Source organism: Gossypium hirsutum, chromosome A07 (genome assembly GCF_007990345.1).
Source record: "Gossypium hirsutum isolate 1008001.06 chromosome A07, Gossypium_hirsutum_v2.1, whole genome shotgun sequence".
Taxonomy (NCBI): domain Eukaryota; kingdom Viridiplantae; phylum Streptophyta; class Magnoliopsida; order Malvales; family Malvaceae; genus Gossypium; species Gossypium hirsutum.
Window position 1 is genome coordinate 16,307,861 of NC_053430.1, and position 17,077 is coordinate 16,324,937.

Genomic DNA, 17,077 nt, shown 5'->3' on the forward strand with positions numbered 1-17,077 from the left:
CTTTGCTCACTGTAGCTATACTAATTGATAGGTGCATTTGCCTTAGTCAAATTTTTAGTTAGTTTTGTGGACATCACAAAGTTTCGAGCAGAGATCATGGTCATCCAGCAAGTCAAAGATTAAGAGATTTTCTTACGCAATGATTTGCTCACTTACCCCAAGAGGTGATGGCTTAGCACTTCTTTTGAACAAAAAAGAGGATTAGTAAGCTAGAGATGTTGATTTTTTTGGATGATTTTCTTTTACTAATACTAATAGGAGTAATTTTCTTTACTTTGTTGTTACATAAAACAGTCTTTTTCAATTATTTTCTTTATAAGCTCTGTAACTATTGAACTTTGAAAATCTTATTGTTGATTGGTTGGTTTTACATTGTTGCACATGCTCTTATCATCATTTTACTTAGATATAATTATAGTATTTTAATTGTTGATGCAATTACTTACAAGGAATTAATGTTAAATTGTTTGATTATGCTTTAAGATAAGTTTGATAGATTAAGAGAATTGTGCTAAGGGGAGCAATTGTTGTTTTGTTGATATGCTTATTCACTTATATGATTTTGTTCAAAAAATTATCAAAAGGAGAGATTATTGAGGGAAGTGTTTAAAGTGGCTATCTATGTGCCAATTGATGTGGCCACTATGTTTATCAGTACAACACATCAGCTCACTTGCCATATTTGAAGTTAATAATTTCTTAACGAAATCTTTAGGTTATAATTGATGTTAATATTATGGAATTATACAAGTCCATTTATGAAGATCAATTTATTTGGAGAAACACATCTTAAGGATTATATCAAAGTTAATTATACATATCAAATCCCTTAAATCAAGGAAGTTGGATTGAGATAGACATTGAAGACTTATCTCCAACAGTTCAATTTACATTGATATTTATTATTATATCTTCTGTTTTTAATTGTTGTTTAATAGGGATTGTATTGAAATTTATATCTAGAATATTTAGGAAGTCTCAAACCTCTTATATATTTGAGAGGCTTATATAGGTTTTGTATTGAGTATTGATAGAACTTCTTTATTCATAATAGAACGTATTTTGATAGTGCATTTGAGAGAGTAAATTCGTGTTGTTTATTGCCCAAATTCTTCGGAGGAGAAAGAAACTTAGAGGTAAGTGATCTAAATCCTTAAATACAAAAGTAAGGTCACATAGTGAGGTGTAATAAAACTTAAATCACTTATTATATTCATTCAACTAAGCTCTTCAAATATGGAAAAATCCAACCTCATAAATAGTCTTATGCGTTTTTTTCCCTGTTGTGTTCATTACAATAACATTTGAAGTGTCCACTGCAACTATCAATTTTATTGAAACACTATTTTTCTTAGCACTTTCTTTGGTTTTAATTAATGGATGCAATTTGATGGTTTTCAAGCCTCGTAGAGGATTGCGAGAAGAAGATATTCGTTTTTATTTGTAATCAAGGTTTTCTTATCTAATCAATCAAGAAGCGAGATCTTTGGGGATAAGTGGCTCTTACGACTCCTTCAATCGATGGTGATATGATATTCTTCTATTTCAAATAACGTTTACTTGAAAGTCTAATTAACCATGATTCACGGGGATGGAATATTTTGATCCTATACATTCCTATTTTGGCTCAACCCACACCAATAATAATAACAAGTCTGAATTGTAAAATAGAAAGCCAAATGGATTACGATTGTATATGCTTTCATTTTTATTTATTTTGCTTCCTCTATTTTTTAAACCTACTTAATATTGTTAACTATTTTAATCAAAATGCTACTTTAAATAAAAATTTATCATGACCAAAAAAAACCATCATCAATTTTTTTTCTTAAGAATGCTACTCTGGAAAAAATTTTATCATGACAAGTTAATTTATTATTATTCAATCTTTGGTTTTTGTTTTTTTTGTTTTTATAACACAATCAGGGATAATCTATTTGATTTGGTTGTTTTTAAATTATGTCCGGTAACATTTTAACTTAATAATTAAGTAATATTTTATATTTAATTTGATGTATTTATTTATAAATAAATCATTATAATATATATAAAAATAATATAAAATATTAATTTATAGATATAAATAAACTCAATTAAACAATGAAAAGATAATAAAATTTCAAATGTATGTTTGTTTTATTGAAAACAGCTTTATGAAATATTTTTAGAAAATCTGCCAAACATCAAAAAATATTTTATACAAATTCATTCAAATACCAAAAAATATTAACTTTTAAATATATATATATATTTAGTAAAAATGAATCCTAAAAAGTGAAAATATATAAAATTAGAAAAAGCCAAGAAACTTTGGGTTTAATGTGTGAACTGAGTTGGCCAATGGGCCAAAATAGAAAAGCCCAAAGCAGTTGGAAAATGATTTTTTAAAATCCAATTATATTATAGTAATTGAATCATCAAATCAATCTAGGTTGGATTCGATTCTAAATATTAGTTTTAATATAGGAATATGTAAATACGTCTATTTATAAATTATCTGAATAAGCTACTAATGCTTGGCTTGATTATTAATATTAGGAAATTTTTATTTACTACGTATATATTACCATAGTTAAATCTTTTTATATATTTATAAAATATTTATACATTTTTTTACCACGAGCTTTATTTTAATATTTTTATACATTTAAATGTTGTTACAAAAATTGTTTCACTTGCATTGTTTGTATAGATATATATCTATAATGTCATTGATGAGTTGGAGTGCATTTAATATTTTTAATATGAGAGCATATTTATTTATTTTAATTTTCTCTTACACACAATTTAAATCATTTTTATTTTAATTTCATATATATTGCATATGTGTTATTATTATTAGTTTTATTTATTGTATCTTATTTTTAAACGCATACTAGCATTTTAAATATATGGGTTTCATGTGCATACTCGTGTCATAAAATTTTTAATTTTGAAAGAAAAAGTAAAATGAAATTCAAAAATATAAAAGTAGTTTGCAAATAAATACTTATTTCTAGTATTAATTATATATTAAATATTAAAAACTCAAATACCTTTTCATTTTATTTTTAAAATTTAAGTAAATTTTTTATTAAATTAGTGTTAAGGTGACACCAAATTTGATCAAGAGACTTATAAAATTATAGGTGAAATTAAATTTATTTTACTATTGCAATTTGAATTAAATTATAAATAATTATACTTATAATTGAAATCGAGAAGGTAAACTCATACAAAAAATTTATAATAATATAAACTGTATAGCATATAGATGGTTTTAAATTTTATGGAATAGTAGAATTCATTGGGTTAATGGCTTTATCACATCTAAAATTTTATGCTTTTCAAGAAAAGCTATACTATGGATTTTGTTTTTCTTTTTCCTGTATATTTTGAAATTGAAGTAATATGGATGATTATAAATATACTTCAGATAAAATGCCAGAAAAATTCATATATTTATATTTATAAAAGATGGAAGTCGAACTTGAAATTATATTGCTTGGTTTTCCGCAGTGCAGCATATTTGATCAAATACTAATCTATGTTACCTTAATTTTTCAGTTTTTAATATTACATAGATGCTTGTATCCAAGGAACATAAATGCTAACTGCACAATGTTGACTCATTTTTTGCTTGTTTGTAAATGCACTTTTGGCAAAGTTATCACCTTGTCCTATTGGCTCCATTCATTTTTTTCCCTCCTTTCTTTTTTGTGTGTTGATTTGATTGAGTGGTCAAAATCGTATTCTGGATGGACCATCCCAAGTCATAAATCAGCTACCTAGCTTCCCATGTTTCTCTTTTTCTTCAAACATCAAATTTGTCCACATTTTCTTTATGTTTTCTAGTGGAATTCACTATCAGTGTCCAGGTCTTTGCCATCTTTTCTGTTCATTCAGTCAATTTGGAAAGTCTTTAGGGGAATGCTCCTTTTCCTCCAGTACTCAATTTCCCTAGCTTCTTTATTGACGGATCACATCTTGAAGTTCACATCTGATGTGGTTGCATTCATGTTATCAGATTTAAACATTTCTCTTTCATTCATGCAGGTGGCTAAGAAATTTAGAGCTTTCATCATTCTTCACTCATAAATATGAACAATTTGGAAGATATAAAAAAAGATGAGGCATGATCTTATTAAATCGCGTACATTTTCTTAAATTCATTGTTTAGAATCTCAGAATCTGACATCACAGACATTGTCCAGGATCGTGACCGGCTCGCCTGTGATGATCTTCGTATGCTTCTCATATTTGAAGCCTCGATCCGATGCCTAATCACCCAATAACACATAGTGCCTAAAGTAGTGGCCATTATACTTGTTCCTATAATTGTCACTCCAATTGCAAGCCACTTTTCATCTTTGCCAACTACAATAAATGACAAGGCCAAGAATGCCACTGAAACAAGCACACAAGCCAACCACATTAACTTGTTGATAATTGCCATCATCTGCTTCTTTCCCTTGCTATCAATCACTACAACTGAGGTCTGAACCACCACAACAGCCAGAGAAATGAAGAGGGCAATCGAATCAAAGATGAAGAAGATTATAAAAGCAGGCTTTGGAGCTATATTTGCTTCCCCAAGGGAGTCGCCGGGCGGAATGTCATTCGGGTCATCGACATACTGGCCAGGGACAGTGAAGATGGCTGCAAAAGCAACGGTAGCGATTAGGACAGCAACCACAGTGGTGGAGTTTATTGCATTGTTAAGACCTTCAGAATGCATTTTGTTGATTCTTTTGGCTATGCCTTGCACTTGTTTTCGGGTTTGGAGGGTGTGCTCTAGTTGATAGTGCACTTCATGCTTTATATCACTCACAGTTTGTTTTAACTCTCGAGCTGGGTTCGTTGCTGCCGGCTTGATGGCTCGAGCACTCTGAACCCCATGCTGTTGCAGCATGGATGCAATCTCCAGGTGGCCAGTTTTCTCAGCAATGTCGAAAGCGGTTTCGCCACATCTGTTAACAGCTTTAATGTCGGTTTCTTTATATCCAAGTAGCAGTTTAACAATCTGCACAAAAGAAAAAGATTCCATTAGCTTACTTGATATTGCCTTCTTCCTTTCCCAAATGAAATATCTTCTGAAATGGATACCAAATTAAGGTTAAAATTCATTAGGTAATAATTAAACTTTTTTTTTTCTTTTAGGGAAGATTGTGAACTTATTGCATCTATAGTTGTCAAGATTATGCAGCATTTGTTGAAACATGTAGTTTGACCTTTCGAAATATAATAACCCACTAGTTCAATTAAATCTTTTGGCAGATTGTGAGAGACTTCAGGCCTTTGTTAAGAAGTCAACCAGCAGGGTCAGAAATCAATAATGAGAAGCATTTGCTCTTGAAAGTAATCATAAAATTAATTCAGAATTATTATTCTCAATCACACCGGATAAACCATCTAATTGGCAGCCATTGAATTTAATTATTCTTTAAAATGAACAAGGGATTGACCTGGTTCAATTTGCAGACAAACATGAATGGCTAAACTGATTGATAAACTCAAAATAAGAGTGATTTACCTGAGCTCTTCCCTTCCTGGTGGCTATATGCAAGCTTGTGTTACCCTTGGTATCAACCATGTTTATCATCAATGAAGGATTCACCCTTATCAATTCCTCCACCACAGCAAGACTCTGCCCCTTCACCGCCATGTGAAGCGCAGTTTGCCCTTTCTTATCAATCCTAGGAGCAATCCCAGGTTCACAAGCCAAAAGTGCCTTCACAACATCCAAATGACCATTCCTAGATGCAGAATGTAAAGGCGTTTTACCGTTACTCCTTGCTATTATAGCCAAGCTACTACCTACCTCCAACAAGAACTTCACATTCTCAATATGGCCTTGAGTCGCCGCCGTGTGAAGAGCCGTGGTGTTCGATAAATCGACAGTCATAGCCAGTTCCGGATGGGCTGCTAGTAGCACTTTCAATATATCTGCAACAAGGGTCACTCTTGAAAACCTCATCTTCACCGCCAAAAAAACAAAAACAGACAATTCAGGTGTTGGAAACATACCTAAATCTCCTTGTTTAGCAGCAATGTGGAGTGCATCAAACCCATTTCTCGCTTTGATCCCAGCATTAACAAGATCGTAATAGTTAATCATCTCTTTAACCAAATCCACATAACCGTATTCGGCCGCAACATAAAGCGCAGTTTCGCCGGAGTGGTTCTGTTTAGCTAACTGCTCCTTCAATGCATCCTCCTCAATACCTGTAAGGATTTCTTTCACCGCTGCAAGATTCCCAGCTCTTGCCGCTGAATGTAGAGCTGTATCATCGCGTTTTCCCGTCAACTGTTTGGTCATTTTTTTCCTACGAGCCGGAACACTTGGCTGCTCAGTTATTGGTCTCTCCATGTCAATCAAAATCAAAATTTTCTCCTTTGCTCAACTTTAACTTCTGTTATGAATTGAAAAACCTTCTTTTCTTCATCTTCCAACAAAAACCCAGATCAAAATTTGCATTTTTTTTTATATAAACCAGCTAATAAAATGAGATTCTAAACAATCCTTGATCTCAATGATCCCGACACTTGCATCCCAAAGTATATGCCTGTTTACAACAGAAATCCATTTTCAGCTTTCTTAAAACAGCAACCAACATGTCATTCAATGAATATTTATAAGAAAACAACTTAAAAGTCTTAACCCCAGAAACCAAAAACAAGAAAACCCATAAAGTTGAATTATTTAGAAAGAAGAAAATGGAGAAACACAAAAGAATGATATAATAATAATTACCTGAGTTTGAAAAAAAAAACAGAGAGTTACTTCTGCTCTAATCCATCAAAAACCAGACTACCAAAGCACATGTATAAGTATCAACCTGTTTTTGATTGAACTTCTCTGTTACTAATCAGAATACCAAAAAAAGAAAAGAAAAAAAATTGCTTTGACCCCCCTTTGTTTATGAAGAAGAAAGATTGTTAAGTTTAAGCTTTAGAAGGTAAAAACATAAAAAGCACATGTATTCACAACTTCAAGCGAATCTAAAACCAGACCCATCCCACATACTATAAACTAAAACATAAAGAGAGACTTTTGTAAAGGTTGTCATCATTACAACGTTTAGGGGAAACCTTTCTTATTTTGTTTCTTTGGGTTAATAATAACAGCAAGAGCTCGTAGGAATGTAATAATGGCATTTTATTAACCAAAAATAATAATGGCATTTGTAGTTTTCTAACTATTAAATATTATTTTTAAATATTGACGTGTATTCAATTAAATTAAACCTAAATTTAGTATTAATGTCACTTACTAGTCTCAAGAGTTTCTAGGAATCTTTTTTCCCATTTTTGTGAACTTCTATAATATGTAAAACTAAAATTTATGACTTTTCGACACAAAGTAAAAAAGTAAAATTTATGACTCTACATCTTCTTTTATAAGGTTGAAAATATTTGTTTGTTGTAATATTTACTTAGTATGTTTTACTTTTTTACTTGTTTATATTAATTGAGATGTGATTTAGTGGTAAATGTTTTTTTTTTCTATATGGTTTGTTGCGTTGTACAACCTATATGAAGGGTTGATTTCAGTTGAATAAATGCATCCGTCTTTCAAGAGTATTTCAGTATATTTGTGCCCATCGCCTATTTATTTAAATTCTTCTTAAAAATTTTGTCTCACTTCATCTGTAATTTTAAACATTGTTTTTGTGTTTTTGTGATACTTTGAGTTATCTTCTCCAACATTTGTGGTATGTTGTTCTTGGGTGCATATCTCATAGTGACAAACAACAATGTTATGAGTGTTACTCAACTAGCTATTCTCGTCTTCCATGACAAAAGTTATGAATTGGATCATTAAGATGTCACTTTTTAGGTCTCAAGATATATGGGACTTAGTTGAGAGTGGATATTCCAATGATAATGAAAAGGCCAAGTTGAAGAAAAACCAAACACGAGACTCCAAAGCATTATTCTTTATTCAATGTGCTATTATGAGTCATTTTTTTCAAAAATTGCAACATCAATTACTGTAAAAGAAGCTTGAACAACATTACAAATTGCATACCAAGGCTTTTCGAAAGTAATCAGAATGAAGCTTTAGTTTTTTCATCGTGACTTATTGAAAATGAAAACCAGGGAATCAATACAAGACTATCTTTCAAGAGCAACCGCAGTTGTCAATCAAATGAGATCTTATGGAGAAAAAAAAATTAAGATCAAACTATTATTGGAAAAGTATTGAGGAGTTTGACTCCAAGGTTTGATCATGTTGTTGTAGGCATTGAAGAGTCAAAAGATATGGCTTCTTACTCCTATGATGAACTTATAAGATCCTTACAATCTTATAAGGCAATATTGAATCAACCAAATGAGAAGAGTGAGAAAAAGGCCTTTCAAGTGATAGGGAGTCTTTTGAGCAATAAAGAAAGGCGACATATAGATGAGGTTATCATGGTAGGTGAAATTACTAGGGCAGAGTTAGTTGAAGCAAAGGAAGAGCTACTAGATATTATGAACAAAGGCTAATAAATGAGAAATAGAAAATCTACAAGAGCAGTGTTCAATGTTACCATTACAAGAAGTATTGACATGTGAAGGTAGATTGTTGCAAAAGAGAAAGGCAAGAAAATATGCAAAAGATGATGAAAATATTAAGTTATTTAAGGTCTGTCAAGATGACACTATAGTTTCAACTGATATTTGATTTCTAAAAAAAGACTATTCAAATCATATGACTAGGATAATGTATTTGTTCAAAGAGCTAGATCAGTCATACAAGGTGAAGGTGAGACTTGGTGATGACAAGTAAATGCAAGTTGAGGGCAAAGCCACAGTTGCAATAAATAATGGTCACAGTAACATATAGCTATTTTATAATGTCTATTTTATTCCTACTTTATCTCAAAACTTGTTGAGTATTGGGGATGTGACATCCCATCTGGCAAAGCCTTAATGTTCAGATACTGTTTATAGAAGTAAGGCATATAGAGTAAGTTTTGAGTAGGTAGGTATTAAATTTGACCAAGTATATGAGTCTATGGTTGCACCTTCGAGCTAAGTCTGCATTAAGCGAGCTAGGTGGTTTGGCAGACTCTTATGAAGAGTATACGTCACCGTAGTTGTTAGACGATACGTTAAGCCCTAGTTTTAAGACCTTAATTCGAAAAGAACTTTATGCTTTATTATTATTTTATTATCTTGATTGAACAATCTGATTAGATGAATGAGAATTTAGTTAGTATAGGACTAAATTTCTGTAACCTGTCAAACTCGCATTAATGAAGAGAAAGAAGTGCTTAGTCACAAAGAACGAGAGGTTTGGAGGGAAATAAGACTTATCCACTAAGTTTTTCCTTCCGTGTAGATTTGTATAAAGCAAGCTTTGGCTTCCTAAGTAAGTTTTATGCTTTCTTTGGCAACCATATTTTCTTCCTAAACTTTCTCTAAAATTTTCTCTTGAAAAATCTTAAACTTAAGACTTGCTTGAAGATTTTGGATTTGTTGTACTCGGCCAACTACATCGTCATTTAGTACTTGGTAAATATCGATGAAACTCAGGTTATTTTAATAGTTATTTATAGGGCCTTAGGGTTTCATGCTTAAGGGTCAATTTAAGGGGTAAGGGAGGAAACTTTTAGATTCCAGGTTTCCTGATTCATGTTCTTATGAACTTGTTTAGTTTTCTGGTGCAATGGACTGATAAGTTTAACTATATATACTGTAGCTCAAGATACTCTTGAGGGCTCCCGTGAAAAGGGCAAAGGTCTTGCTGTTTGAACATTCCTGTTTTTTTTGGTAAGTTTCTTCTTGCTTTCATGTTTATGTATAATGTTCTCATTTATATTTTAGTGAGGTAAGCACTCTTATCCTATAAGATGATATGTTGTGTATAGGTAATAAAGGTTCGTAGTTATAAGTCTGAGTTAGTTGTTTGTGTAAATTGAGTAAGGGTTTTTCTTTATGTTTAAGCCACCACCCATTGTTTCTGGAATGAACAATATGAACTGAGTTATGAAAATAAAATCATGTCAATGTCTTCAATGAAATGAGTATTGAAATGACAGACCACAATACAAGAATAGGGATAATTGTAACATCCAAAAATTATTAAATTTTGGTTGTTTAAGTGTAGCAAATAATTTGTTATGGTGTATTATTTAAGTGCCTTGGAAGTCTACTTTAAGTCTTGAGTTCGAATTTTGTGTTGTGCGTGAGTGTAATATTTTTGTTCTTTATAATTGTGGTTGTTCAATTTAAATTAAATACAAAAATGAAAAGAATATTTGATAGGTGGGATTTAGGATTAGTTAAATCTCTTTATTTTTAATTTATTTTATTGACTAAATCCCCATTCCCTCTCTTTTGCAACCATCCAACCCCACCCTTTTTTTGGCTACATGTTTCTTTTCTTTCTTTCAACTTTGTTTTATTCTCTCTTTTTTATTTCTTTTTCTTCTTGCCAACCTCCGAATCCTTCTTTTGCTATTCTGCTATTTGCAAAATCTTTCTTTTGTTGCGTAAGAACACTGTTATTGCTTGTGGTGATCTCGTTGTTTGCTTATCTATTTCCTTTCCTCGTGGTGGATTTGATCGTGTTGGTAAGTTGCATGAAAGGTTAAGTTTTCGAAGGTTGGGGTTTTATTGTTCTAAGTGAAAATCCTTTAATTAATGATTCTATGATTAATGTAGTGTTGTGGTTAGGAGAACAACGTGTGGTGATAGACGACTCTCCGAAAAATTAAGCTATTGGTGTAGTTGCTGTAAGTTTGTGGTAAGTGCTTATTTGTGGATATAAGGACTGTTCTCTTTGAAGAAAGATTGAATTTAAGTGGAAATCTTTGTGTTAAATCGAAGTTGTAATTGTTGGGTTTTGGTGCCTATAACAACCCGTTTTCAGCGAAATCGGAACAGTGGTTTCAGGACCACAAATTCGAGTCGAAAAGAAAATTTATTTTAAAATTATTGCATGGTCTGCATCATGATAGGAAAGATGTATGAAAATTTCAATAAGAAAATTTTACTGATTTCTTGTTTAATTATGGAAAGAACCAAATGGCATAAAATGCAAAAGTTGAGTTCCAGTTGCTATAAGCATCAAATAGTTATGGAATTCAAAACTTGAGGTCCTTCTATGGTAATTAGACCATTGCAAAAAGTTAGTAAATATTTTTGATGATTTATCCATGGAAATTTAGAAAAAGAAAATGACTAAATTGGAATTTGGAATAAATAAAGATGGTAATAGCCTAATATCATCTTGTTTCATCATCTTCCCCAAATTTTCTATGGAAACCCTAGGAAAGAGAAAGAAAAACAAACAAGCCTAATTGGGTAAGCATTCTTGTCCCGTTTTTAGTAATTTTTATATTTTTGATATTAGAATAACTTAATCTATCAATTTTGGAGATCAATTTGTAAAGATATTAAAGTATTAAAATTTTTCCATGGATGGATGTATTGAAAATTTGAAATTTATGGTAGAAAATGAAAGGTTTTTATAGATAAACAACTTTTATAAAGTGAATTTTCATGAAATTGTGATTTAAAGACTAAATTGTAAAGATGTAAAATTCCTGGAAAATTTTTTTTTATGAAATATATGTGCTGTAAATGTTATATGTAAAAATCGGTTAGGCTTGGAATAAGAATTAAATTGCACAAATTTCATTTTCCGAGCCTAGGGATGAAATCGTCATTTATGAAAAGTATAGGGGCAAAATGGTAATTTTTCCTAGGGTGTGAATTGAATTAAATTGAGTATGAAATGAATTCAATTAATGTTAAATTTATTTATATAGATCTAGATAGACCTAGTACGGAGTTGGATAGAGGAAAACAAAAAGTATCAGATTAGTAGATCCTTGTATACCAACGTTTATCGAGGTAAGTTTGTGTAACTAAAGTGTGTATTTATATGTTTTAAATTGAATAATATGTATGTGAATTGTATCATTGTCATGAATATTAAATAAATCTTATATCCAACAAAGCCCGACACATGATAAGTACCGTTTGAATAATGGAATTCGATGGATACAGGAGTTCCCGATTGGTTGTGGTCTTGCATATGTTGCGGACACACCTTAGCTCGAATGAGCATCCTATTATAAGTATTCTTGAGCTTCATGTTACATGGTTCCTGTGAGCATCCTGATCAATAGTGGTCCTGCATATGTTGTAAACTACCACAGCTTTTGTGAGCATCCTGTTATATGATTGGTTGTGATCCTACATATATTACGGACATAAACGCAGCTCTTTATGAGTGTCCTGATATAGGCTCTTCTTGAGCTTCTTGTATGGCTCACTTGCACTTCCTGTTATATGGCTATCCGGAGCTCCCTAAAAATAGCTCTTCGAAATTACCTGTTACGCTTAATGAGCTTCCTGTTCTAAACTTTTATGAGTTTTCTATTTTAGCCCAGATAAGCTTCCTGTTACATGGCTCACATTAGCATCCTATTATATGGCTCGAGGGAGTGCTTCCTGATTATGTACCCTAATCGGGTACTCCTAAATATGAGTTGACGGTTTACAATTTTGTATACTTTAAGTGTACTACATGTGTATCCATTGATATTTCAAATAAATTCAAAGGGAATAGTTTTGACATGGTCGAATTGAACTTAAGATAATTGATTATAGAAATGTACATGTTCTATGGAAATATGATATGAAAAACACATATTTATGAAAGTTATTACATGATGAGCGCATCTTTGATTTTTGATGTTTATATGACATACATGACTAACAAGTTTCTTGAGATCATATGTGTTTAGGCAAATGGCCATAATGATTTGAATGCATGTTTGTATACTTATTTTGAATGTACATAATTGGTAAGTTAAATTCTTGTTATACGAACTTACTAAGCATTTGAAATACTTACTCGGTTTTCTTTTATCTATTTTATAGTGCTCGGAAGCTCGTAAAGGTTGGAATTGGTCAAGAGTATCATCACACTATCCTTCAGCTCCTTTTGGTATAAATAGCAAACTTGTTTTGGTATAATGACATGTATAGGCTAACTTGGTCAATGTTGGCATGTAAGAGGTAAGATTGAATATATGTGACGATATACCAAGTATAATGTTAGTGTTCGCTTGGTTTTAACATCTTGAATTGGTTAATATATGTATGCAAGTATTAATGTAGGTACAAGGTAAAATTTAGGTGAGAAAATAAGGCTTGGAAATGGCCTTATTTTGTCCACATGAGTAGACACACGGGCGTGTGTCTCAACGTGTATGACACACATCCATACGCACGGGCATGTGTCTCAACGTGTGTGACACACGGCCATGCGCACAGAAGTGTGGTTTGGCCGTGTGTCCCCTGCATCTTAAAAATTGAGAAACAGAATACTCAAAATTAGTCACATCGGCAGAGACACGGGTGTGTGTCTCAACCGTGTGAAACACACAGCCAGCACACGGGCGTGTGTCTTGGCCGTGTGAAACTTGCATCTATTTTTAAAAATTAAATTGTTCACACGGCCTAGCACACAGGCGTATGTCTGGCTGTGTGACCCAAGTCAGTAGCTACCCTAATTTGAACACGGGTTGGGACACAGCCGTATGCCTCACATCAAATGCCCACACTGTAACGCCCCAAGTTTTTAAATATATTTTTTTAATTCAGTGACGCAAGTGCGTATCTGCTTCAGTGGTTAAGTGTTCTAGGTGTGTGTGTAAGGTCCTAAGTTCAAACTTTAGCTCGGGCAAGTTTTAACTTTTTAATGAATAAAGCCTTATTCTTGTTCAATAGAATTATATTTGATTGTGTGCAAGATTTTAGCAGAACGGGCCTACTGCTTTGGTGGTTAAATGGATTGAATTTAAGCTGGAGGTATTGTGCTCGAATCAAGGTGTAAGCAAGGGTTTATATTTTTACTTCAGTGGGTTGGAAGTGTTTGAGTGGAGTCGAAATTCTGATGATGGTTGGGGTGTTGGACAATTTTGGGGAAGTGAGGGGTAGTGAGAGTGTTTTGAGGGATAGATGGAGTAATTAGAGGGATTTGGAGAGCTACCAGAATCCTATTGTGATCTTTTTATTTTTTTTCAAAATTTCGATTGTTTTCCCAATTCTGTCAACCCCTTTTCCCCTTACTCTCTATTGAATTTTGTGCTTCATCACCTTCCTATCTTCATGATTTCTTCTCCATACCATCTCATTGCAATCCACGTTTGTTCACGACCGTAGGTAAGCGATTTTGGTGTTTTGGTATCTCAATTTTTAAAAAATTAATGGGGAATCTATGTTTAACTATTTTGAAGCCAATAATCTAGTGTGAGGGGTAGTTCTAGTACCGGATTGTGATAGGATACGTTCGTGGTTCGCAAGGTAAGGGCTTTTTCGCTCGGAAGCTATCTAACCCATTTTGGGGTATAGTGTAATTCGATTGATTGAGTGTTTGATTGAGTGAAATATGGTTAGTTTTATATTCTAAAGTGTTCGAGGTTGCTTTAGCTTCGAATCGATACCAGGTATGTACCCGAAAACACAAAAAACGAGAATTGACGAAAGCGAAAAACGATTATGTCGACGCTACACGGACTTGTAGTCACCCGTGTAGTAGGCCGTATGGCAGTACAAGGTCGTGTGAATGACGAACCAGGCTGTGCGCGCATGACACAGACATATGACACAACCGTATGATGGCTGGCGAGGCTGTGTGCAAAACTCGAGCTCAACTATTTGGGCCGTGTAGGCCCACACGGGTGTGTAGGATTTTTGGGCCAGGCCGTGTGAGCCTATTTTTCTGAAATAATCTGTAAGGTTGCACTGGTCGCCCAAGTCGACTGTGACCTACCATAGGGTCGGTAAGCATTACTTAGACCCTTGATTTTGTGATCTGATTATGTGATGTATATATTAAACATGCTACTTTTAGCATATGTATCTGACCGATTGTATGATCTGTTAAATTGCATTATAGCATGTCATATTTGCATGATGTATTGCATCGTATTAGGGTTGATGTTATGATGGAGGAAGTATTCTAAAAGGCTCTTAAGCCTGTTATTTGGCAGCTTAGCTGTAATTATTTAATTATGTGTCGTATTTCGGTACAGCACGGTGTGTTGGGATAGGTGGGTCGATTTTATCCCCACATGGTATCTTGGGTTGGACGGAGTTGCTATGCAGGGCTGGTAGGTATGATTCTGTTATTTTACTCTATTATGCATGTTATATCTAAGATGGGCTAGGGTCCAGTTCGTATCTGATTCTGTATCTGAGTGGACAATGGTTCACACCGATTTTGTAAAGGGCTCAGGCCCGAATTATCTGTTATTTAGATATATGACCAAATTTTGCTACTGTGTATATTTTTCTGTGGGGATTACATACTGAGTTTGTGAAAACTCATCCTTTTTCTGTTTAATCTGTGTAGGTAATCCACAGAATTGACGGATCGGTGCAGTGGACGGCTTAACGGTGACCACCACTATCGAACTGTTTATTTACAGTTTTTGCGGTTACATCACTTATTTCTTGTTGGTATTTTATGTATGATGGACTTTGGGACTGTTTGGTTTTAATTTGGGATTTTGAACTGTTCATTATAGATTTATAAACTGCAACGCAACAAAGTATGGTTTTCCTATTTTTGTAAATGAAACGGTTTTCTAAAATTATTTGGGTTTCAAAAGCTTTCGTGTAAAAGAAATATTTTAAATCAAATTAAATAGAACACGATTTCCTGAACTAAGTAAAAGTTAATAATTTAAATGATTTGAAGGCAATACGTTTTCAAAAACACTCTCATGTGACATTGCCAGATTCGACCTTAATATCTAGACCGGGTTTGGGGTGTTACACACACATCCTAAGACATAAGCGTGTAAGTAAGGGTTTATATTTTTACCTCAGTGGGTTGGAAGTGTTTGAGTGGAGCTAAAATTCTGATGATGGTTGGGGTGTTGGACGGGGGAAGTGAAAGGTAGTGGGAGTGTTTTAAGGGACTAGATGAGTAATTAAAGGGATTTGGAGAGCTATCAGAATCCCATTGTGATCTTTTCATTTTTTTTTGAAATTTCAATTGTTTTCCCAATTCTATCAACCCATTTTCCCCTTACTCTCTGCCAAAATTTTGTGCTTCCTCACCTTCCTATCTTCACGATTTCTTCTCCATACCATTTCCTTATGATCCACGTTTGTTCACGACTATAGGTAAGCGATTTTGGTGTTTTGGTATCTTTGTTTTTAAAACATTAATGGGGAATCTATGTTTAACTGTTTTGACAGCCAATAATCTGGTGTGAGGGGTGGTTTTAGTACCGGATTGTGATAGGAGACGTTTGTGGTTCGCAAGGTAAGGGTTTTTCTGCTCGGAAGTTGTCTAACTCATTTTGGGGTATAGTGTAATTCAATTTATTGAGTGTCTGATTGAGTGAAATATGGTTAATTTTACATTCTAGAGTGCTCGGGGTTGCATTAGCTTCGAATCGATACTAGGTGTATACCCAGAAACACAGAAAATGAGAATCGGCGGAAGCCAAAAAACAATTTTGTCGACGCCACACAAGCGTGTGGTCACCCGTGTAGTGGGCCGTGTGGCAGTACACGGCTGTGTGTATGACGAACCAGGCTGTACGCGCGTGACATGGGTGCGTGACACTGCCGTGTAATGGTTGGCGAGGCCGTGTGCGAGACCCAAGCTTGACCATTTGGGCTTGTGGGCCACACGGCTTGTGGTCCACACGGCGTGTGGGCCCACACGAGTAAAGCACACTGGCGTGTGGGATTTTTGGGTAACACGGCCAAGGCCAATTTGAGGGGTGTGGGCCCACACAGGCAGGCCGTATGGGCGTGTGAGCCCATTTTTCTGAAATAATCTGTAAGGTTGCATGGGTCGCCCAACTCGACTGTGACCTACCGTAGGGTCGGTAAGCATTACTTAGACCCCTGATTCTGTGATCTGATTATGTGATGTATGTATTAAGCATGTTACTCTTAGCATGTATATTTGACCGATTGTATGATCTGTTAAATTGCATTATAGCATGCCATATTTGCATAATGCATTGCATCGGGGTTGGGTTGATGTTATGATGGAGGAAGTATTCTGAAAGACTCTTAACCTTGTTATTTGGCAGCTCAGCTACAATTATCTGATTATGTGCCG

The 17,077-nt window shown here is 33.8% G+C and overlaps 1 protein-coding gene across 1 annotated transcript; it reads right to left on the reverse strand.

The window, feature by feature from the left end:
* Positions 1-4,098: 4,098 nt before the first annotated feature.
* Positions 4,099-7,109, reverse strand: LOC107932935 (ankyrin repeat-containing protein At5g02620). The gene is made up of 4 exons (XM_016865056.2): positions 6,734-7,109; positions 6,007-6,545; positions 5,513-5,925; positions 4,099-5,002 (listed from the first exon to the last, which is right to left on the reverse strand). The coding sequence occupies exons 2-4, from the start codon at positions 6,347-6,349 to the stop codon at positions 4,124-4,126; spliced, it is 1,635 nt and encodes a 544-aa protein (XP_016720545.1). The 5' UTR covers positions 6,350-6,545; positions 6,734-7,109; the 3' UTR covers positions 4,099-4,123.
* Positions 7,110-17,077: the final 9,968 nt, after the last annotated feature.